At 30.7% G+C, this 22,672-nt stretch overlaps 8 protein-coding genes across 21 annotated transcripts in view; 2 read left to right on the top strand and 6 right to left on the bottom strand.

Annotated features, from left to right (window-relative positions):
- Window positions 1–8: 8 nt before the first annotated feature.
- Window positions 9–1,152, bottom strand: LOC117154475 (transcription initiation factor TFIID subunit 10). Its single transcript, XM_033329508.2, has 4 exons — window positions 1,060–1,152; window positions 688–820; window positions 540–604; window positions 9–454 (listed from the first exon to the last, which is right to left on the bottom strand). Exons 2-4 carry the CDS (start codon window positions 802–804, stop codon window positions 253–255), a joined length of 384 nt encoding a protein of 127 aa, XP_033185399.1. The 5' UTR covers window positions 805–820; window positions 1,060–1,152; the 3' UTR covers window positions 9–252.
- Window positions 1,153–1,223: 71 nt separating this feature from the next.
- On the bottom strand, window positions 1,224–2,584 carry Scox (Synthesis of cytochrome c oxidase). The gene is made up of 4 exons (XM_033329503.2): window positions 2,445–2,584; window positions 1,921–2,347; window positions 1,648–1,853; window positions 1,224–1,568 (listed from the first exon to the last, which is right to left on the bottom strand). The coding sequence occupies exons 1-4, from the start codon at window positions 2,499–2,501 to the stop codon at window positions 1,386–1,388; spliced, it is 873 nt and encodes a 290-aa protein (XP_033185394.1). The 5' UTR covers window positions 2,502–2,584; the 3' UTR covers window positions 1,224–1,385.
- Window positions 2,585–2,674: 90 nt separating this feature from the next.
- LOC117154467 (pancreatic triacylglycerol lipase) lies at window positions 2,675–6,304 on the bottom strand. Of its 4 annotated transcripts, none has more exons than XM_033329485.2 (9): window positions 5,393–6,304; window positions 4,879–5,114; window positions 4,727–4,807; window positions 4,393–4,658; window positions 3,826–4,300; window positions 3,494–3,745; window positions 3,318–3,432; window positions 2,976–3,182; window positions 2,675–2,911 (listed from the first exon to the last, which is right to left on the bottom strand). In XM_033329485.2, the coding sequence occupies exons 2-9, from the start codon at window positions 4,952–4,954 to the stop codon at window positions 2,827–2,829; spliced, it is 1,557 nt and encodes a 518-aa protein (XP_033185376.1). In that variant the 5' UTR covers window positions 4,955–5,114; window positions 5,393–6,304; the 3' UTR covers window positions 2,675–2,826. The 4 variants fall into 4 exon arrangements, with proteins under 4 accessions (XP_033185376.1, XP_076481797.1, XP_076481794.1 ...); XM_076625682.1 differs by having other exon boundaries at window positions 4,879–5,621; window positions 5,762–6,304; XM_076625679.1 differs by having other exon boundaries at window positions 4,879–5,688; window positions 5,766–6,304.
- Window positions 6,305–6,826: 522 nt separating this feature from the next.
- Window positions 6,827–8,991, top strand: LOC117154476 (lipase 3). The gene is made up of 8 exons (XM_076625688.1): window positions 6,827–7,045; window positions 7,119–7,317; window positions 7,675–7,789; window positions 7,890–8,136; window positions 8,228–8,383; window positions 8,457–8,541; window positions 8,618–8,760; window positions 8,839–8,991. Exons 1-8 carry the CDS (start codon window positions 6,827–6,829, stop codon window positions 8,989–8,991), a joined length of 1,317 nt encoding a protein of 438 aa, XP_076481803.1.
- A 2,272-nt stretch (window positions 8,992–11,263) lies between these two features.
- LOC117154472 (cyclin N-terminal domain-containing protein 1) lies at window positions 11,264–12,692 on the bottom strand. The gene is made up of 5 exons (XM_033329504.2): window positions 12,592–12,692; window positions 12,382–12,480; window positions 11,982–12,247; window positions 11,701–11,916; window positions 11,264–11,607 (listed from the first exon to the last, which is right to left on the bottom strand). The coding sequence occupies exons 1-5, from the start codon at window positions 12,614–12,616 to the stop codon at window positions 11,344–11,346; spliced, it is 870 nt and encodes a 289-aa protein (XP_033185395.2). The 5' UTR covers window positions 12,617–12,692; the 3' UTR covers window positions 11,264–11,343.
- Window positions 12,693–12,847: 155 nt separating this feature from the next.
- Tsr1 (Tsr1 ribosome assembly factor) lies at window positions 12,848–16,217 on the bottom strand. Its single transcript, XM_033329484.2, has 12 exons — window positions 15,981–16,217; window positions 15,636–15,906; window positions 15,310–15,556; window positions 15,041–15,238; window positions 14,745–14,969; window positions 14,511–14,676; window positions 14,245–14,445; window positions 13,942–14,165; window positions 13,612–13,875; window positions 13,427–13,537; window positions 13,142–13,349; window positions 12,848–13,070 (listed from the first exon to the last, which is right to left on the bottom strand). Exons 1-12 carry the CDS (start codon window positions 16,090–16,092, stop codon window positions 12,913–12,915), a joined length of 2,385 nt encoding a protein of 794 aa, XP_033185375.1. The 5' UTR covers window positions 16,093–16,217; the 3' UTR covers window positions 12,848–12,912.
- A 155-nt stretch (window positions 16,218–16,372) lies between these two features.
- Psf3 (DNA replication complex GINS protein PSF3) lies at window positions 16,373–18,074 on the top strand. 2 transcript variants are annotated; one of them, XM_033329507.2, is made up of 4 exons: window positions 16,373–16,505; window positions 17,045–17,189; window positions 17,294–17,423; window positions 17,723–18,074. In XM_033329507.2, exons 1-4 carry the CDS (start codon window positions 16,451–16,453, stop codon window positions 17,948–17,950), a joined length of 558 nt encoding a protein of 185 aa, XP_033185398.1. In that variant the 5' UTR covers window positions 16,373–16,450; the 3' UTR covers window positions 17,951–18,074. The 2 variants fall into 2 exon arrangements, with proteins under 2 accessions (XP_033185398.1, XP_033185397.1); XM_033329506.2 differs by lacking the exon at window positions 16,373–16,505 and adding an exon at window positions 16,527–16,745.
- Window positions 18,075–21,131: 3,057 nt separating this feature from the next.
- Window positions 21,132–22,672, bottom strand: part of Hnf4 (Hepatocyte nuclear factor 4) — a 49,053-nt gene continuing 47,512 nt past the window's right edge. For all 10 annotated transcript variants that reach the window (XM_033329489.2, XM_076625770.1, XM_076625771.1 and 7 more), the window contains one exon: window positions 21,132–22,501. In XM_033329489.2, the coding sequence (XP_033185380.1) occupies window positions 21,993–22,501 (509 nt within the window). In that variant the 3' untranslated portion in view covers window positions 21,132–21,992. The remainder of the gene's footprint in view (window positions 22,502–22,672) is intronic.

The raw sequence follows: 22,672 nt of genomic DNA, 5'->3' as shown, positions 1-22,672 counted from the left end.
TATTGAAATTAATTTTTCGGATAGAGTATAATATATTTAAATTTCCTAGTCATTTTAAAACTATCATGTATGACCCTCAAGCTACATTACTTTTACAGTTTTATGTCTTTTGTTGTAGCATGTCGCTTAATTTTTATAAAAATTGTACAATGATATACTGCATATTAGAAATTCATTCTATATATGTGAAAGAATATTAAATAAATAAAGATTTTTCATGAATAAAAATAGATAAAGTAGGACTCTACTGAATCAAACAAAATAATGTGGTTTTTTAACTATAATGCCATATTCTGCAACTGCCGGGGTCAGATCTTCCATGGTAAGAGTATAACGTCGATCTTTTCCTTTCGTTTTTGTATTCTGATTGGCTCCACGTGTTTTACAGTGTTGCAGTGCATCGTTTGCTATTTCAGATATAAATTTTTGTGCAGCTAGTGAAACCAATCTCACTCTAAAATCGTTATACACATATTTATGAAACAGTAATCATTAAAGTTTCATTTATATATTAATCAAGCTTTTTGCAAATTACTTACATTCTGGGATCTGTCGTATTAAAACCAGCAGTATGTAAATAATATTCACTAACAGCGTCCGGTACCTGTTAAAAGAATCATTTGATATTACCAATTATACTATTAATAATAATGAACAAACTACAATTATAATGTTTCATTTGCCTACTGTTGGCGTATAATCTTCGAGTTGTAGTAAAAAATCCGAAAGGGGTTGTCCAGCAGTTTTTGTTTCTTCATTTGCTGTGTACATAGGTGGTGTATTCCTTCCAAAATCTTCTGCCATTTTAATTTATCTTTTCCTATACGATATCAAAACATTACGTAGAAAAAATTTGACTTAGAATAACATTCATAAACAAATAATTTTTCATACTACAAAATTGAAATGATTTATAGGGTATAAATTATAACCTCCGACAATAAAGGTATCAAAATTTCTTTCAGTAAATGTTTCAAGTTCTTTTAGACAAAAATCTTTTGCTTGACTCTTCTAAGTATTAATGGAAAAAGATATTCTTGAAATAACGGCAGAACATACCTAAAATATTAGCGTTCTGTCCGTGAATATATGTTAAAGGAATCTACATGCATATAAACAAAGAACGAGTACTTGAGAATTCTCTAAACCGGAAGGAAGCCTAGGGAATAAACGTAGGGCCTAAGGAATAAATGTCAAGAGAATATATCGATCGATTACTCGCATTTAATTCAAATAGTGCAAGTAGTTATTTATTTTTCATATGATTTTTTTCTTTTTATACAATCATAATAAGTAAACGGTAATATTTAATGCAAGAAAATGCTTAAAACATACTTGAGATTTAACTATTAACATAATAAATATAATAGTAGAATATAAATAAATCATGTTGGTAGTGGGTTTTTTAATGTCAATGTTGGAATCCAAGAATCTTTCTTCAAGTTCTCATACTTAAGTTTATTTAGTAACATACTTTGTATAACCTGTTCAGCAGTATGAGTCAGACCATAATAATCCACAAACATACCATCTGGATCAACGAGATATATGATTATCGTATGATCAACCTAGAATATGACAGAAATAAAGTGATTTTATATTCAAAGACAGAATTTAAGCGACTTATAAGGGAGATAAATGACTAACAATATAGTCTGAATCTTGATCCTTGGGCCCATTGCTGTAGTATACTCTATAAGCTTTGCATACTTTAGCAACTTGTTCTTTGGTTCCAGTAAGGCCAAGAATTTTGTCAGAAAATTCTTTAACATATTTGCCTACAACTTCTGGCGTATCTCTGTCAGGATCCACAGAAATAAATATAGGCTGAACTTTTGTATTATGCTGGGTCTCTAAAAAAGTAATTTAATATAAAAGATGAGACATATACATTTTTTACATATTGTCATTTAAACCTACCCAACTTATCAACAATTTCTGTCAGTTTTTCAAGTTCATCAGGACATATGTCAGGGCAATGCGTAAAACCAAAGTATATTAAAACCCACTGTCCTAAAAAATCATCTGACTTCCATACTTGTCCTTTAGAATCAACTAATTCAAATTTTCCACCAATTGCTGCCTTGCCTAGCTCACGTCTTCTCTCACGTTCTATTTCTTTATCTTTTGATTCTTGAAGATAATACATATACATTAAAAGAACTGCACATCCTATGCTCGTAACTGCTACACTTTTCCATGTGATAACACTGTTTCTAAAGATGGATTGTTTTTTACTTGATAATGAGCGTATTTCATTGGATTTATGTAAAGGTGTAAAAATATTTATGGTTCTAACTTGCGGATAACATTGCCAAAAATTTGGTGAATGTCGAAATGTAATTGTCTGTAAATAATATTAATTTTATTATTTTGTGTTTGTTTTGTTCTTTTATGAAAGTAATCCCATTTGAGTACAATTATTTCGAATAACAATTACTTACACTTCTAAAAGCTTGATTCGAACATTTTAAAAGAAGAAGATTTTTTAAACAAGACATTGTTATTTGTTGCACACAATTAGTTTGATCGATTTAAAATCATGAATAGGTTATGTTTCCATTGTATGTTATCGCACCTGACTTTATATAGACTATTTCAAATACTCGTTTCTTCTTTTTCCGGAAATGATTTAATTAATTAATGGGTTATATAAAAAATGAATCCTGATACATTATAGAAATTGATGATAAAATTTATTATTAGAAAATTGTTGAATTAACAAGTATTTTTTTACTCGAACCTTTTTTTATTTTTTTTAGTATTTTGTATATAATAAATATTGTATTAAAATAACTTGTCTTTTCTACATAAATGAGCTTGTTCTTATAAAAAGGCGCACTGTTCTTGACGAAGTATTATCAAATTTTCTTCGAAATTTAGGCCAGTATTTCGAGTACAATATTTCCATCTAAATATGCAAATAAAGCGTTAATTAAAGATTAATTAGTTTTAGATAACTAGCATTTACGTACTTGTTGCCTTTTCTATCCTCAAGAGTAAGAGTGTCTATTAACAACATATCCGAGTTAGAAATTATAGTCGCATCTTCGTTTTTTTCATTCTTATCTTTTTGGTACCAAATACGTGCTTCTATCGTTGATCGGTTTTTCGATAAAAATTGAAATTCTGCTGCACCAATATCGTAGAATGTCGTCGATTTATTTCTTCGAGTAGGTATCCTTGAACACATAATATTTCGTCAAAGTTATTTATAGATACATATATGGAATAAAATTTCCAAGTGTATCGCAATAGTAATGATAAATTTTTTACGAACCAAGATCGCGTATTAGCGTTATTAAAGTATATCTTACGTGCATCGAAACTTGAAATTTATTGTTGAATCACGTTCCACAATCTTTAAGAATAACATTCCTGATGTCTTTGTCGCCGTTTCTGAAATTGTCACCGATGCTCTCAAAGGCTGGCCTAATAAGAACAAACAAATAAAAAACGAGTTGCAAATATTTTACATACAAGTTGACTTTACCACAAAATGGTTCTTGATCTCTCGTGGGCAAATAATAAATTCCTAAAGGACCGCGATTAGCTCGGTAGCCCATTTCTTGGGACCATAGCGTAGATTCCATAGGAAAACACATTCCATTCGTATACGAGATCGTTCCTTGGGGACAAGGCCAAGCAATAAATTTACAAGACTCATTCGTTGTACGTATGCTTTCCAAAAAATATGCCCAAGCTCTTAAATGACTACAAGCGATCTCTTTCGTTAACATATCCTCTGAAACATTATTATTTTTACAATTCAAAAAATTTCAAATAACTTGGATCGCGTCGGTCAACAAACATCTAATCACGTACCTCTCAAATGGCTAACAACAACAGAATTCTTCACATCCTTGCAACCTGGCTGCTCTCTACCGCCGTTTGGAAAGAAATCGATATGACCAAGTGGCTTTAAAAGACCAAATCCATCTGCAAAGTCCTGGGATCCATCCGTATGAATCACATCTACTAACCGAGCATCGGTAGCATCTAATTTCCTGGACTTCTCTCTAACCAAATGATTTCTGAAAAAGGGTGACGCAGGATCTAGGCCTGTTATACGACCTAGAAGAATACTTTTCTTCTTGAGGATCTCTGAGGCACAGCCAGCCACATGAGCTCCGAGACTAAAGCCAATCACGTGAATGTTTTCAGCAAGAGTACCCAAATTAACAGCGTCTAAAAGGACTAGACCTAATTGCCGTCCTACGAGTTCCGTGTTCGCCACTGCTGCTGAATAGGTCGTTGCTGCTCCTCTTGTCCAATCAAGCACCAAGATGTTCGTATCTTCCTAATGGATATGCCACCATTTATCTACGTAAGTTGTTCTGATAAACGAATTCTCTATCGATCGACAATAGACATTCGCTTCTTGTTAATTACCAAGTCCAGAAGAGCCTGTACCAAAAGAACCGCACCAATATCGCTACCGCTTCCTTTATAGCCGTGTATTACGACTTTCAGAGGTTTCGTCGAATCAAATTCTGATTGAAGAATGGATTTCAAATCATCACCATATTGAAGGCTTTTAGGGGATTCTCGTCTAGAGCGAGTGTACAATAAAAATCTCGTTTGAATTATGCTAGGATGCTCCGGCGGCCTTTTCAACGTTAAACGGGGCGGTGGATCCGCAAAGCAGCCAACTGATTCTGCAATTTCCACTTCTTTTATATTTCTTACTTAATTGGACGAATACTGCTTCTTATGCTATACATACCAAAGCAAATTTTCGTTTTCAAATGTCCAAGACCAACTCTTATTCGCCGCACCATCGCTCGACTCCTTCCAGGGAATCTTGCTGGGAAAAGAAGAGAATTTAGTTTCTCAGTGACAATCAACTATTCTTATCTTCATTAAAAGCTTGCTTACCAGCACGATTAACTTCGACGATCCAAAGAACAAGAAGAATTAAAATGACGAAGCGTATCACTAACGCGAGTTGCATCTTTCATTTGTTCTCTTTGAATCTTGGTCGCATCCGATGGAGGCTATTAGCTATTTTCCTTTTCCTCTTTCTCCTATGTTTGTTCGTCACTCCCCTTCTTATCTTAGGCTACTAACGCGATTCTCTATTTAATCTTCTCTATTCTACCTACAATGGAAAACTAAAGCGCAGTACAAATGCTTGGATGAATTTTTTCCACCTTACTATTATAGCAAAAGTACCATCCTTTTGCGCAATCGATTTTCCGCTAGCGAGCACGCGACAACCAGTTTACTTCCTATCTCACTGAATTTATATCTGCTGTTGTATGAATTATTATTTATTAAATAAGGATTAAATGGAGGATCAAACTACATATAGCTATTCATAATCGTCGCTCTACTTGCGGTTGGTACGTTCTGATAGCGAAGCGAATTACTTTAACAATTCTTAGTTCACCTTAGAACAGTAGAATGTGTTAAATACGTCAAATGATAGGTATCAATGGAATTTGGAAAGAAATATGCGTTGAACCAAATGCTCGGCTCACATACTTTCTTCCAAGTCACAACGATTATGACCTTCTTTTTCACCATCCAATATGACGCAATATTTCCAACTTTTCTCGTGTGCAAATAACGGTTTCTTCTGCATATAGAGACGTTCTACTTTCACTCGAACGATTTCACTAAAATTGTTGCGGGCAGACAAATGAAGAGTCAACTTGTTAATGTACAATCCTCGTTTACAGAAATCTATTATTGCGATGAAAATTATATAATTTTATGTTATATTATATCAATTTTATAATTATAACTATATACGTACGTACGTAATATGGTTTATCACTTCATAGTAAAAGCCTATTGAGAGAAGTTTCGAAACTGGGACGAGATTTTGTAGCGAAGCTCTGATGTTCAGGAAGTCGAGAGTCGCGGACTGTCTTTTACTGAAGATCTGTTAAACCGGACGAACGAGTTTCACGATTGTATTTTAAAAAATAAGCTTATCAGCGAAGATTTGCCAAGTATCTTCCGTTTATAAAATTAAACTGCAGCAATTCCTTCTTATGCATGCCTAAATATTGCTCAGTAATGAAGTTACCTAAATATCATCTTGCAAAAAAAGAGAAAGCAATCAGACTGCATTTTTTCTATCCTAAATACCTTATTATGTAGTTAGGCATCCTTTAAATCTGTAACAAGTACAGTGGATCACAAAGTATTCGAGCACTTACCAGAGAAAATATTTAGACAACAATAAATAATAACTCAAAAGTTTTTTCTACTACTTATTTTTCTACTTATCTATACATGTATAGTATAGTGAAACGTAATGTAACACATTTTTGTTGGTCTTTGTACATTTACTGAAAATATAGAGTTTAGAAATTGAAATTGTAAAGTGTTCGAATCTTCTTGTGATTGATTGTATACATATACAGAAAAATTTCTAAAAATGTTCCTATATTTTTATGAATAGTGAGATAAGAAGTATGCTCATTCTTCACAGTGTATCAGCGTAGATATCTTCACAGTGTATGAATTGATACATATCAGAATTTTTCATACGTCAAAAGTTGTAACACCTGCAACATTTATTGATATTTTTCATTGGTTGTTTACTTGTGTTTATCTTTAAATCAAGTAACTGATCAAAGTCGCAAATCAAAAATCAAAAATCATTGTTTTTCATCAGCTACTGTCTGCATATACCTATTCCCTTTCTGCCTGAAAAAGAAAGAAATCCGAAGATCTATAACAACAAAAATTAGATATAAATCATATCTCGTAATATCAATAAAAGATTTATCTTCGTAGCGATTTAATAGCCAAGTGGTTTATATATGTAGACAACATTTTGATCTGATACTCGATAACTGATAACAACTTAATGCGCTACTTTGTTTGCACAAATACATCTGGCAATGATTCTTTATATAAGTCTATGAAACAATTCGAATTGTTTGAAGACGTACTGCCCACGATGATGTTCAAGATATGTATTTTATATTGCGCGTTGCCGGTGATTTTAGGAGGGCCATTTACAGGACAACAGCATGAACCAAATCACATCACTAATACCGCATCTGAGTTTAATGTTCTAACTCCTGTAAGTAAATTTTACTGAGATCGTCATATAATTCCTAGTATTTACGTTGAAATAAGAGTTAGCATTTCTGCAGAAAGAACTCGCAGAAAAAGCGGGATACATAGCCGAAACTCATCGAGTCGTCACAGAGGATCGGTATATTTTGCAACTGGATAGAATCGTAGGATCGGACAAAATACCTCCATCTGACGATAAGATAGCTGTATTATTTGTCCATGGTGTTTTTGATTGCTCGGCTTCGTGGCTTTTGTCAGGTCCTGAAAAGAGTTTAGGTATTATCAATTTACTATTCGTCTATAGAATAAACTTTTTTAAGTGCTATAATTTGTTTTTTCTTTTCTTTCTTTTTTTTTTTTTTAAGAAAGTCATCGATTTTTGGAATAGATTTACATTTCCAAGGAAAAACAAATTTACGTTAATTTTAATCCTTTGCACTTGGCTGTTGTCCTTGAAGGGACACAAAGAGAATACTGGTGATTATATAGCACAAACTCCACACAAGGTCCAAATTTTTAAAAAATATATGTTCCCTTCGCATTGTACGAAAAGAACAAATAAAAATAATTGAAGAATATGCCGAGTGCAAAGGGTTAAATGATATCCGATTAATATTTTTCTCCAAATTTTAGGTTTCATATTAGCAGATTGGGGATACGATGTATGGTTGGGTAATGTGCGTGGCAACAGGTACTCACAAAACCACTTGGATTGGACTGTTTCAGAGCCAGATTTTTGGATGTTCAGGTATAATTGGAATAATCGTTCGTTAAAATACATTTTGGCAATCGATACGATTGCCGCACCGTTACTCCCTGATAATACAACGATTGATACTTTCGTACAGTTGGCATGAAATTGGAGTGTACGATCTGCCAGCGATGATCGACCACATCCTCACTCAAACAAAAAAAGAGAAAATCTTCATCATATCACATAGCCAGGGTGGTACGTCGTTCTTTGTAATGGCTAGCGAACGGCCAGAGTATCAAGAGAAGATTATCGCTTCTTTTGCTTTGGGTCCAGCAGTCTTCATGTCCAGGACAAAAAGTCCTCTATTCCGTGTTTTGGCTCCTTTTTCCAACGATATTAATGTACGCTTTAGGAGCTGCATTTACTAATTTTCATATCAAATCAAACGATGCTGAATTTTTCTCATCTTTGGTCTCTTTTTTTTTTTTACAGTTCATAACAGATTTGATAGGCATGTATGAATTCAAACCATCGGATAAACTCATACAGATGCTTGGAACAATTGTGTGTGATAAAGAAGCACTTTTGCAACCAATATGTAAAAACATCGTATTCTTGTGTGCTGGCTTCAGTAAAGAACTTAATACGGTAATCATATGCATGTGCATTCAATGTAATCACTATACATATACAATAGTTTTAACTTGATTCTAATTCATAGACTCTATTGCCTGTTATTGTGCAATATGATCCTGCTGGTTCATCTGTTAGACAAATCGTACATTATGGACAATTGATTAGTTCAGGTTGATATTTAATAATATAATTTTATAAAATGTACAACCTTTTGCTTTTTCCAAATTACATCTTTTCTTCTCACAGGCAAGTTCCGGAAATTTGACTACGGCCTTGTCGGCAACATGAAAAGATACGGTACGATACATCCTCCTGATTATAATTTGGCCAACGTTAAGCTACCAGTGTATTTGCATTATAGTGCCAGTGATATGTATACCGATGTTCAGGTTCGTATGCTGTTTATCGCGCTGCTTCAGTTTCTACTGAATTCTTCAAGTTTCTCTTCCCTGTTGATATCTTTACAGGATTTGCATCAATTGTACAGAGCACTACCCAATGCTCAGAAATTGTTAGTTCCATCCGACAGCTTTGGGCATATTGATTTCTTATGGGGCAAGCATGTAGATGCTTGGGTATACAATGAAATTTTAAGTCTCATGGAAACTCACAAAAAATGAATATTATTGGACTATGAAGTGCAAATTATGTTAATAAAAACATGACTGACCATAAATTTGTATATTGTACCATAAATAAAATCAACGGCTTTGTCATTATTCAAAAATCAGATCAACATTCTAATCAGAAAAGTATTGAATGAATCTATTCAGTGTATAAGAACCATATTATGTGATTATAAGAATGATTAAGACATCAATTATTAATTTTATCTTGTAATTATCTTATATTCTTTACATGTGTAATCCATTAAACGATCATAGATCAGCAAGAATATACATATGTATCAATTAATTAAAATATATTAATTCATAAGCTTTTGAATTATTTCCATGCTTTCAGTTGTGAATTTTGAACATTCGTAACAAACGCACTATGATTGAGAAATAATATAGGCTTCTTATACATATATTCTTGTACATATATCATTATCACCTAATGACAAAATCCGCAATCACTTAGCTGCCAACCCAATACATACAGCGTGTTTCACTTAACTCTAGTACCGTAAATATCTCGCTTATTATTGATAGACAAAATTTCAGAGAAAAACGTTATCTGATTTGAGAGGGCAAATATGATGGTAAATATGAGATTTACCTCAAGGTCATAGATTTCGAGATTTCAAGGTCATTGCTGTTTTTCTAAGCGCGATTACATACAGTCAAGAACAAAAGTATTGGCATACTCTTTAAAACGGAATAACATTCCCAAAATTGGACCAAACGATTTGAATTTTTTTTTGATAAGTTAAAAGAATTAGTCTACCGATGCGTAGGAAAATTTTTTTAAAAATTGCAGTTGGCCGCAATCGCGAAGAAAATAATAAAGATCACCTTTCGGAACTTTTTTATCTGTACCTCTAATGGAAATTTAATTAACACATCTTGAAGAGTTATGTTAGCTATGTACATGTTGGAAATTTCATCGAAATCAGCTGGTGTAGAATCATAATAACAGGCATCGAAAGATAAACAGGAATCTATAATTAATAAAGTTATAGAAAATTATAACTTCGCATCGTTTTTAATCGTTTTTAGCTCGTGGTAATGTTAACCGATTTCGGTGAAATTTTCAACATGTATATAACTAGCATAAATGTACAAAATGTACTTTTTAAATTTTCATTACAGGCTCGGATAGAGTTACACGAAGTAACCCTTACTATTTTCTTCGCGATTTCGACCAACTGCAATTTTCCTAATATCCTTTTACACATTGTCTAGTAAACTAATCCTTCTAACTTATCAAAACAAAAAATTCAAATCGTTGGTCTAATTTTTATAAAGTTACTCTGTTTTAAAGAGTATATATTTATTCCTGGTCGTATATATTTTTATTATCATGGCGTTAGCGCTGAAGGTACGATTAATCCAAAAACTTATAATATTATGCATTCATATGATCTTGAATACCAAAAATTCATAAATGTTTAGCATGGTCGATGAAGAAAAACTTACTTCACAAGTGTTCAAAGCTATGAACATCCACTTCAATACATTTCTGTGAGCGATTAACGTATGATTCTTGGCCGCCCGTATAACGTGACGACTAATATTATCACATTGTTCTGTTTAATACATTCTTTCATATTTTATAGTATTATACTAATATCATGATAAATTGTTTGTTTAATCGTACCCCATAGAAAGAAGCTTAGAGGTTTAAGATCAAGCGAACGCGCAGGCTATATCGAATGGCTGTACAAAGAGCGATTCAACGCAATGTTGAGGAAACTTTTCTCCTATTGACAATTGGCAACATTTTTAACACTTGTTGAAATCAATTTTCCTTCATTGATCTTTCTATCGTAACTTTTTCTTCTTAATTTCAGCTGTAACCTGTAACGCCATGATGATAAGAAGATATAGCTCCATTTAAAAAAATATCGATAATCTTGAAACGTATAAAAAATATGATTATTATCATATTTGCCCTTCTAAATCAGATAATTTCTTTTCTCTAATATATTTTTGTATTGTCAATAGTGAGTGAGATATTGAAAGTGTTTAAGTTAGTTTAAGTTAATATAGTTGGATGTATATGTTATTTACTATTGAAGAAGTACTTATTCATAAGAATGTAGTAATTATACATTTCACCTAACGGTATATGTAAGAATTACATTTCTTTATTGCATATAGAGGACATATATAAAATTATTTTAAAACTAGCATTAAAAATTTACAATTTTAATAATTATTAATTATTAATTATAAAATTCTAAAATGAATCAATAATAAAAACAATTTTTATCTCATTTTCTTAATAATTTGTACAAATTTATTGATATGCAATAATATGAAATATACAATATACAAAAGTTTACTTTTACATAGATTTTTTAAGAATTATTCTTGAATTGCCATTATAAGAAGTATGTTAGCCATATCCCAAATATCATGAATCTTCATATCTATTAATTGCGATAATTTTGAAGCTATAATTCTTACTGATTTACAATCTATACATAAAAAGAATGCCCCACAAAGAACGATAGAAGCTCCCAAAAATAATATATTTGACATTAACATCATAAGACTCCTCTTTTCTTGTTGAGTTTTTGCTATATGTTCTTGCAACAAACATTGCAAATGAAAATATATTTCCTCCCTCTATAACCATATATATCTGTTTCATTAACCATGCTAATGCCATTTATAACATATTACTAATGTCTTACAAATATCTATTAATAAAATTCAAACCTGCAGATAAACTAGATCCAATAAATTTATAGTAAGTTCTTGCATATTTGGAGTATCCTTGAGTCCTGTTGCAGCTAAAAGAATTTCTACACAATTTAACGGAGTGTAAAATGGCATTCTGAATCCAACAGTCTTAAATACCTTATATTCTGATAGAAAAATTACATTGGGTGTGTATTCAGATTTTTTGTCTATACACCGTAAGATACCAAGTACCTGTAGCATATAAAACATTAAGATACCACTATTGATAAATTTAGAATAAAATCATGTATATGTACTTGCGATATTCTTAACTTGTTGAAATGCGAATCCATTTTATTTGCTAATTGCAAACAAGACATGAGGTATAATTTTGATTGACTTGCTACTTTTTTACAAACTTGAGACCAAGAACTTTCTGTTTGATCAGCATTTCTATATACTTCCCAAAAATAGCTACACATAAATTTATCATATAAGTGAATAGCAATGTATCTAGTATCTGGCCCCAAATGGAGATATTCTGTTATTTTAAATATTGCATTGATAATTGGAATTGGTATAGCTGAAAGCAGTATGAATGAAAATTTTGTTGTTATTATATTCTATCAAAATAGGAACAACAAAGATATAACAAAGATATAAATAAAAATGAAATTAATATTAACAAAGGGATACAGTTTCAAATGCAATAATTACCTACAAATGGCATGTAAAATTCGTCTTTAGCTTTGATAAAACTTTCTTGCGCTTTAATGATTGATTGAAGTTCTTCTAGCCAATCATCAAGTAAAGGTTCTGTATTAAATAGATAGTTGTTTCAAGAAGAAAGTTTAGATTCATTATTTTTGTGTATTAAACATCTACATTTGTCTGTCAACACTCTTATTTATATGAAATGCTAATTACCAATATAAGAAGTATCCAAGTCCATATTTTCTTTGAAAAATTCTTGCTTAATACTATTATTATCAAATATTATTTAATAACATCACACACAACAATGTTACCTTTCAAACAGTATACAAGATACTACTTAAAAGAAGCTAATTGGCTGGAGCATAAGTCACGTGATACATTTCGCGATATATCGAAATCATACATTCAAATTAAAATTAGAATTCATTTTACATAATATTAAAACAAGACGTGTATAAGGTAAGCATTTTAAATGTATGACAAAATTTTATTTAGTATATATATACATTTTAATATTTTAATTAACATATTTTATTCTATGTTCATGCTTTCATTTTGATGTTGTAACTCTGTTAACAACAAAGGTTCATATGTCCATTTTGGAAATACTCTTTTGTATAAATTCATTAAAATCGTGTCCTGCGACTTCAGTTGACCATTAAATACACATTTCATATGACCATGAGTACCTAGGAAAAAATAGTGTCATTTTTTAATTAAATACATCAATTAAATTAAGAAACATTTATGATCTATTTACCCAATGGCTCTTTTATATGTCCTCTACGACCATATTTTGTTCGTAGTTCAACTGGTTTAAACCAGTTTATATCTTCTCGATGAAAGAACATAAATCTTATAACTGCTGATCGTTTATGTACTTTGTACGCATGGCCGCTAAGAACAACACGTTTTACAACTATTCTATCTGGATTCGCAGATAATACACTTCCAGTTGCAATTAATTCCTACAAAAATATTGTAACTTTTAATAATATAAGAATAGAATCAACCTTTAACTTGTATATAATTATTGCCTCCTTACCAATGATTTATTCAATTTTTGAACATAACATAATACTGGACATGGTGGAAAAATAATTGGAGCATACATGCTTGCTACGACAGTGTTCTCTGGACGAAAATACCGCTCATACTGAAAAATATTTCTATTCTTGGTAACAAGATATAAATAGAATATATTAAAATCTCACAGAAAATAATACATGCTTTATGTTTGTTTCCGTTTGTGTGTTGACTAAATATTGGGCACGCAGTGAATCTTCTAAATCCACATTGAAATATCAATTTTTCTTTAGATTTCACCGGTTGTGGACTAATATTAATATGTTTCAATGCCACATTTAAGACAGACATTTTGTGCTCGTTCGGTAGTAAACCAAATACAATTAATGGATGATTTTCCAATGAAGAAAATGCAATAAAAAGATCTTGCCGTACATTTACAACGTGAATTGTGATATACCAACCAGGCTAAAAATATTTGTATAATTTAGCATGAATAAATAATTAGTTTCTAATTAATCAAATGTTTCATACCATAGCACCCTCTATTTCCTGAGATTCTTTAAATATACGTTTTCGCGTCCGATCAAAATTTTCAAATTGAAATATTCTAGCGTAATCAGTAGGAAGGTTTTCTTTCGGATCCCACGGACTTGTTCTGAATGATTCAAGTCCACGATATTTTTGGAACCTCTGTTTTGCTAACATATCTTGAGGTGTATCTACTTCGTCAGGAAATTGTGCGTCTAATTTTGCGTCTATATTTGAAAAATTGTGGTTAAAGATTTCAATAATACATATTCAATAATGTAATATAGATATATTCGACAAACATACTCTTCAAGTTTTCCATTGCTTCTTTTTCTTCTGTCATATCAATATTCTGATCGTATCGTTCATCAGGAACTTCGGACACAGTAATTGTCTCGTATTCTTCCTCGTCTTCTTCTGCATCTGGTCCACTATCTGCTTGAGACTTTGGTTCATCAACAGACATCTCGTCTTCTGATTCGTCGTTCGAGCACTCACTCAATTCCTCTACAAAATGCAAGCAAAGAATAATATGTATCTCCAAATTTAATTTATGACTAAAAAACAAATACCTCCATCCTCATCAGGAATCCAAGCTGCTTGATATTCAGAAGTTCCTTTTGGAACTCTCTTTACAATTTTTTTTCTTTCAGCTTTAGCTTCGGCTAATTCCTCTTCTGTAGGCCAAGTTTGTTCAGCATCCATAGGGTCAGGTATATTTTCACTTTCGAGAGATTCCTAAAAAATTAAGAAAATTGATTATTGCTTTTAAAAATTTAAAGTTTTATTTTATTTCATGAAATTACTTGTTTTTCTGGATCTGCGCGTTCAAGAACCCGCGTGGATGGTTCATCGTCCATTGCATTACAATGTTTTCTCAACTTTTTCTCCACTGGATATGGATCTTCAGGTGCATCAATTTGAGACATTTGAAAATCTCCCAATTCAGGTATGTGTATTAGACCATTAACTGATAATGGTACGTTCCGAAGATATCCTGAGATCATAAGAGTTCCAAGCTCTGTGGAGTTCTATATGAAATCGAATTTGGATATATATTTATCTTTTAATTAGTATAGATAATTATTACATCAATACCTACTTCATTACATTTAAATTTTATTTCTTCTGCTAACAAATGAGCTCTTTTGTCTCTATATGATACAGTTCTTTGCTTTTGAGTACCAACACGTCGTAAAACATTAAAAGCATCAGTGGGAGTATCTAATTGCAAAACTTTTTCCTCAGGAAGCCACTTAGAAAGTTTAGATTGTACATGGCTTTTAAAATCTTGACGTTTCTGTAATAAAGTTCGTGAAATTGAAATTATTTTTGTACAGAATATGATAATAAATATCAAAAACACAATACCTTTATGTGAAGACTTTCAACATTTGTAAGTGCTATTAGAGGAGTTGTCAAACCTTGAGCAACACAGGGCATAATAATTTCTTTTCCCCAGTCATCAAGTACTTCAGATCTGGGACTATTATCAGACTTATTTGTAGCGGATGCAACAAAAAGAACAGTTGTAGCTATTTTTGCTATATCTAATGTGGCAAACAAATTACCAACTGGTGGGACCACAATGGAAAAGCGTTGCTTGAACCTAGGTACACTGTCGTAAAAAAAGATTGATAATCAATAATCCATGTTTTTATTAATATCATTTATCATTTATCATAGTAGCATTATACCTTAAATGTATTGTACCACATGGACTATTAGTTATATTAGCAGATTCATCGGCTTTTGTTATTATTGATAATATATTATCAATATCTAGGTCTTCTTGTAATGGAATAATGCATATAAGAATAGGTGCAGAATGGGATCCACCAAAATTCCTTTTTTGCTGCAACACTTCCTCTCTCTTGTTTTTTCTAATTTGTGAAGATTGAAGCCTTCGGGCACTCTTCCCAAGATCTTTAGTAGCACGTTTCGATAAAACTTTTACTCCAACTTTTCCTATATTGGTTTCAAATTAGAAAATATAGAAAGCAGTAAAAAGCTATAATAATATAAATTGCAAAGAATTTTACCTTTAACCGCGCTACTTATTGATCCTTTACTACGATGTCTACCCGTTTTATGTGGTTTATTAACTTGCTTAAATGCACCAGGCCGATGTACTTCTTGCTTTGTTATTCCCATTTTATTTGAAAGTATATATTCTTGTAAATGAAATATCCTTATAATAAATCTAACTGTTTGCCATGTGTAAAACCTCACGATAAGACGTGTGTTGCTTCACTCCTCACATGCTCCAAGTTGCAGTTTCTTTCATTTTCTATAGATGGCAACGCATGGCTTGTTCATATACTAAGGATGCAATATTGTGCGATAAGGCTTGTAACGCCATCTGTAGAAGATGAAAGGAACTGCAACTTGGAGCATGTGAGGATAGCTGGCAACACACGGCTTGGCCTGGAATGAGGGATGCAATACTATGTGATTAACACACGTCTTCTCTGGCATTATATTCACTGACGAGTCGTCTGGGATAATTCCTATGTTTGCCCTAGAGAACCATAGGGAGCGTAAGAAACACTCTGATTCTTTGGCAGGTCGGTATTTCATAACCTGAGACACATGTCCCATTTAACGTCACGTCTACCCTATTCTTAGTCAATGGTCATACTGAATTGAGGTGAACTTTGGATAATTCATTGCTTATGCTAACATGAGTTAGTTTTGTAAAATGGCATGTTGTCAAAGTTATATCCCGGATTATTTTGCAATAACTGACATTTTATCTACTGAAGAACGAATATCTTGTAAAATTGAAGTAGATTTACCTGGTTTAGGTAATTTTTCATTTATTATTTTATTATTTACTGAGATATATTCTATAAAACTATACTTCAATTAGTCTACTTCAAAAAATGAGATATTCTCTATATTATAGAGATATACTCTATAAAACTGGATTAAGTAATAAAAACTTTAACTAAAAAAAATATAACTTTTATAAGGTCCTAATTATATTTTGACATTATATTTGTATATAATCTATATAATAATCACAGTATATTCATATTATGTATACAATACCTGATAAGAATGATATATAATATTGTTAAAGATACGAATACTATTGTTTAAGGTTTTTTGGATCCTTCGTGTCAATCTGAGGATTTACAAGTTGGATCCAAAGTAGAGTTTCCATTATGGCTAGCAGATGCATTAAAAAATTTACAGAATCCAGCAGTTAATATCGATATACCAAATATATACAAAGAAGGATATAGGTTTGATTTTTAAATTTTTATTTGTTTTTCAACAACATGTTATTTGAACAAATCTTTACAAACACTTTCCTGTGTATACTTATTTATATCATTTGTGCTTTTAGAGAAATTTTAGAAGCAGATGCTGATGCTATAGTTTTAAGTAGATGGAATCCATTTTATTATGAATTAGGAATGCACGTAAGAAAATTCAGTGGCAAAGATTCTGAAATAATTGCAGAAAGTTTACTACAGGTAAGCGAATTATAGTAAAAATAGGTACTATGTCTTTTTTATTTTTTAATAAGATATAGTGCCTCATAAAAGTATTCAAATACTTTTATGAATATATCATGTGTGTTATGTAAAACATTGGAAATCTTATAATTGAAAGATATTCTAATTAATCCATGTATACAGAATTGAAGTTACAAATTTCAATAACTTTATAAAACTAAAGTATCATGATAGGTAGGTCACAGCCAAGAATTAATTTCTATCTTTTCTAATATATTTTTCGAAATATATGGAGCCTTTTTGTTCTTCATTTTCAGACATTTAAGTCTCGTTTTCAATTAGTAATGGACTGGTCTCAGAATCTAACATCTGATCCTACATTAGCAATTCAACTTCCTCGACTTGAAAGAGATCTCTTCCTTATCGGTCGACAAGCCAAAGTTCGTCTTACGGAATGGTTAAAGATGGGTACAAATGAAATGGTTATTTCCGAAATAGCGACAAATTTGAAAAAACGGAAACGGGACAAATATGAACTTGATTAGCTTTTTCGTTTTACAAAGATACAGCATACGAATGTCAATAATTTGTAGAATAATGTTTTTATCAAGTTTTTAAATAATCTGAAAATATCAATATTGTAGAATAAACTGAGTTTATTTAGAATAATCGAGAAACAGGTGCAAAACATTTTATAACATAAATTATATAACGTAACTTTTTTAAATTACATTTTTAATGAACTTTCATATTACTACCATATTGTAGAAAGCTGATTATTGGAAATATATTAATGTATTTGATATTGCAACAAATATTCTTTCATTTACTTAGAAATTAGAAAATAATTAGAACTTGCTTGAGTAAAAAAAATAAATACAAAAAAGTTATGAAAAAACGCACTTGTTACACATTTTATAATCATAATATTATCACTTTCACTAATTTACAGTTTCTGTATGGGCGTACACACATGCTACATAAAATGCTCCATTTTTATATTTATATATTATATTTTGCGTTACATACTAACAATAATGTTACAATTTAAAATATTGTTATAATTAATTAATTACATTATTGTTTTTTATACGGTCATAAATACGAAACTTAACAGAAGTCGCGATGAACATTTGGAATTAACAACTTGTTTAGAATCTTTTAAATTATATTTCTTGTGCGTATATGCATTCTGTATATGTAGAACGATTATTTATTTTTTCAACGTATAGTTTTCATTTATATTTAATTACATTGTCACGATTAATTTTAATCTTATAATATAGTTATGTAATTTATAATTAATTTTAATTTTCGTTGTCAAAATTAATTTTAGTTTCCTAACTATTACTCTAGACTGTTCATTTTTTCAATATTCCCATATAAAAAATATGCGTATTTTTTTTTTAATATTTACTGTGTTTATAATAATTTCGAATAACATCAATTTTCAAATTCTACAAAATTTTTTACTCATAATTTTATAATAAATTTAGTAAACAGTTCTAATGAAAATGAAAAACAAATCATACTCCAAATGTACAGGACATTAACAAAAGTATGCGTACTCCTTTGCTAAAAAATAATTGCATTGCAATGGCGAGTGCTCCTCTCTTCGTTGAGAGAGGTGCTAACTACTTGCTAATTAGTTTTGATTTTTTATGTGGAATGTCATTTATTGCGCACAAAACCAAAAACATTTTTAAATGGTGAAAAAAATTCACGAAAATATTTATATTGCCTTCTTATTATAAACTCGAATATTTTATTAATATTTTTAGTTGATTGAAAAAAATTAAGTTTTGACTTAATTTACATGTTTTTAATTTACTGTTTTTGAGTAACAATATCAGTTGTATTGTCAGTTAAAGCATTAATACATAATAACACAAGAACAAAAATAATTTTTATGAAACATTTAAAAATAATTGTTATATTTCTAAATTGAAGAGACTGACGCCTATTGATAATTTGAATATTTCATTCATTTCAAATAAATATTTTTATATTCACGATTCTTTATTAAAGATTTTATGCACTGAATGTAGAGAAAACATTCTAATTCAATTTGAAAGTTATTTAACATTAGAACCTAACAAGTTATAAATATTTCCTAATGAATTTTTTTCAAATAATACAAAAGAATTATCTTGAATAAATTTCTTGACAAAATTTCAAATTATTATAAATGTATGACGTGTTACTTTTGTTGTTTAACCCCTTAACCTACAACTACGGGCATAGCCCGTGGTACAATGTTCGAGCCAAACGTAAATATCACGGGCACAGCCCGTGGTAGATGATCGGACCAAATGTAAATATTACGGGCATAATCCATAGTACGATGATCGGCTACATGTAACATATAATATAATATATAATAGCTTGTTTACGTTTTCAGCCCAATATTCTCGAACGTAAATCGTGGGTTAAGGGGTTAAATAATAGGTATTCTAAAATAAAAATTTGAAATTTTTTTATATAAAGAGAATGGTTGTAAACGATTTTAGGTTTTAATATTAAATAATTTGTTATGTATATTAAGAAGTATCTAGACTAAAAATATCTCCTATGTGTTAAACGAATGAGCATGATATTGAGATGAAAGTATTTGTTAAGTCTAAAATCTTTTATTTGACTGGTAAAAACAAAAAACCTTGTCATTGTAATACAATTCTAAATGTAATTAAAATGAATTTATTATGAAAGTCATATATTTTATATTGGCACATTTCCTAGAAAGTATTAGATTTTGAAATGATAATTACATGTTTGTACCCTGATTTTTGTAGGTGACATTAAGATGACTTGATTAGATAAAAATTAGTATACAAACATAACTTATCCTTATAAAATACTATGTACAATATTTAAAATCTTGTTGCATTCACTTATATGGATATTTATCAATGTGTAAGAAAGAGATAGTCGATATTGTCCAATATTCTTTTTAAAAAAATGTAACGTACGTTTAATTTACAAAAGCATTTATAAAAATAATCATCGTCATATTCTATATAACAAGAATAACAAGATGCTTTATTGTGGTAACAAAAATATTCTCTGGTAGGAATATATTATAAATAATATAATTAATAAACCCTTTGTATAAATAACTATACGCTTATATACTATGAATATAACACTTAAAATTTATGATTGCATTTATGTGAACAAGATCTTATGTTAAACAAAAGATCTTCTGATGAAAGTAATAACAGAAAACGCTAATGAAACACAGCTCATGATAAAATAATACATTTAAAGAAAGATTGTTCCTCTATAATAGAGAAAATTCTTTCTTCATGTCTTTCTTTTCTTCCTTTTTGCTTTAAGCCAAAGATTTGTTTACTTCCGATGACATTTATGAAATGCGATTATTAAATATTATGCAATAAGAAGTAAATTAATGTCATTATATATTTAGTTTAAGTTCCAAGTAACAAAAGTATTTTATTACTAAATTATCGACCGATTTTGATTGAACCTTATGATTACGGTGATTAAAATGAGTAATTGAGCAATTGATTGAGCGCGACTTTTACTCAATAATCAGAAATTTGGTAACACTTCTGATATTCCTTAATCTAGTTCTAAAAAGTGTTCTTAAACTACAAACAAAACTGATGAATATGAATGCGAGAAGTTCGATAAAACTTTTTTAAAAATGATCACTTAAGTTGCACCATTTTAAAAAATAACAAATGTATTTGTAAACATAGCGTGTGAATAAAAAAATGTTCTGTTTATTTGTAAATCAAATAAGAATTATCACTAGCATTTAAAAATTGTTCAAAAAGATCACTAGAGATCGTTAAAAAATCTGAGTTTCTCGTCGCAAGGTTGATAAAACCTTGATTTTTAAAAATCCATTCTTGCTTTTGGGATCTCTTAAGAATTCCGATACCTTTTCGAAAATCTTATCGTATGTTTCAAGATCTTTAAAAATGTTTGGAAGCAGTCCTCCATCTTATGTATCATCTTTAAATTATCTTCAACAAGTTCTTTTGATTCACTCAAATCACAAAAAGTTGAGAAGTAATAAAACAAATAATGTCATTTTAAAAAATTTTATGTTTTATAGACTATGTGGAATCTTTCCTTTTCCATCCATCTTAAAATTTGTGAATTTCTTTTAATGTATTCTCAATATTTGTCTCCCATTTAAACATTTGAAAATCAATCATCCAAGGAAAGCTCCCAGTTTTATGACACATAAACTAAATTCTTTCTTGTTTTTTGATAACTCTCCAATTATTTTCTTTTCGGTTAAAGAATTCGTTTTAAGAAACATCTTCTGGCATTATATTGCAATATGTTTTATGTGAAAAATTTCAAACGTTCAAGTAGACTACAAACTCTCGTAGAATACACCCTTGTTCCAAAAATCCGAGAAAATTGATACATTAACTCTTACTAATAAAGTTTAATCATTTAAATTTGATCTTAAAAGTCCTTCTGCATTCTTCCACAATATTTTAAGTTTCTGTATAGATATTTCACGTTTACAGAGTTGACGTGTCAGTAATTATGCGTTTTGTTAATCAATGCGCCAGAATCTTTAAACTCTAACGTCTTTTAATATCATTAAAAGGTTGATTCAGTTTCAAGACTGGGCTCCTGTTTAAACATCCTGAATCCTGTTACACTAGTCACGTCTTCTTGATTCGAAATAGGTGTAAGATCCCTCAGGATCATTACAGGACTTCCACTACTCAGCATATGATCCTGAGGACTTAATGGAGCCATATTTGTTGGGGTCAAAGGACTGCTAGGACTCTCGTTGCTGCTCACATAACTACCAGGAGCGTTTGAAATTGGTATTGGTGTTGCAACACCGTTGATCTCTGCTGTTGCACCACCTAAGAGCATCTCCTGCAGCAAGTTGTCAATGTGTGCGACTCCGAACAGTCTGACAAACTGGATTTGTTCGATCATTTGCCAAGAAATGGACTGTAAGGCTGGTAAAGTTAGGAGGATCTCACCAAAACGACCACGACTATCGTATTGTCGGTCACTTATGTAATCCTCCAAGTTAATCTGAATTTGATAACGCAGTTGCTTGATTCGCTGTGGTTCACTTAGGCCTTTTGCATCTGTTAACAGAAAGGTTTTGGATTATTTTGGATTAAAAATGATATTAGTGAAAATCAGGTTCTTCCAACCAATTATTAATCCAAAAATTTTATGAAATAAATGTACATATTGCATATCAAAGTAACTCAGCCCGTATGAACAAATTTTATTTTATATTTTCGGCTAACTTT

This window comes from Bombus vancouverensis, chromosome 16, assembly GCF_051014615.1.
Source record: "Bombus vancouverensis nearcticus chromosome 16, iyBomVanc1_principal, whole genome shotgun sequence".
NCBI classification, from domain to species: domain Eukaryota; kingdom Metazoa; phylum Arthropoda; class Insecta; order Hymenoptera; family Apidae; genus Bombus; species Bombus vancouverensis.
This window is presented reverse-complemented; position numbering and strand designations above follow the sequence as displayed.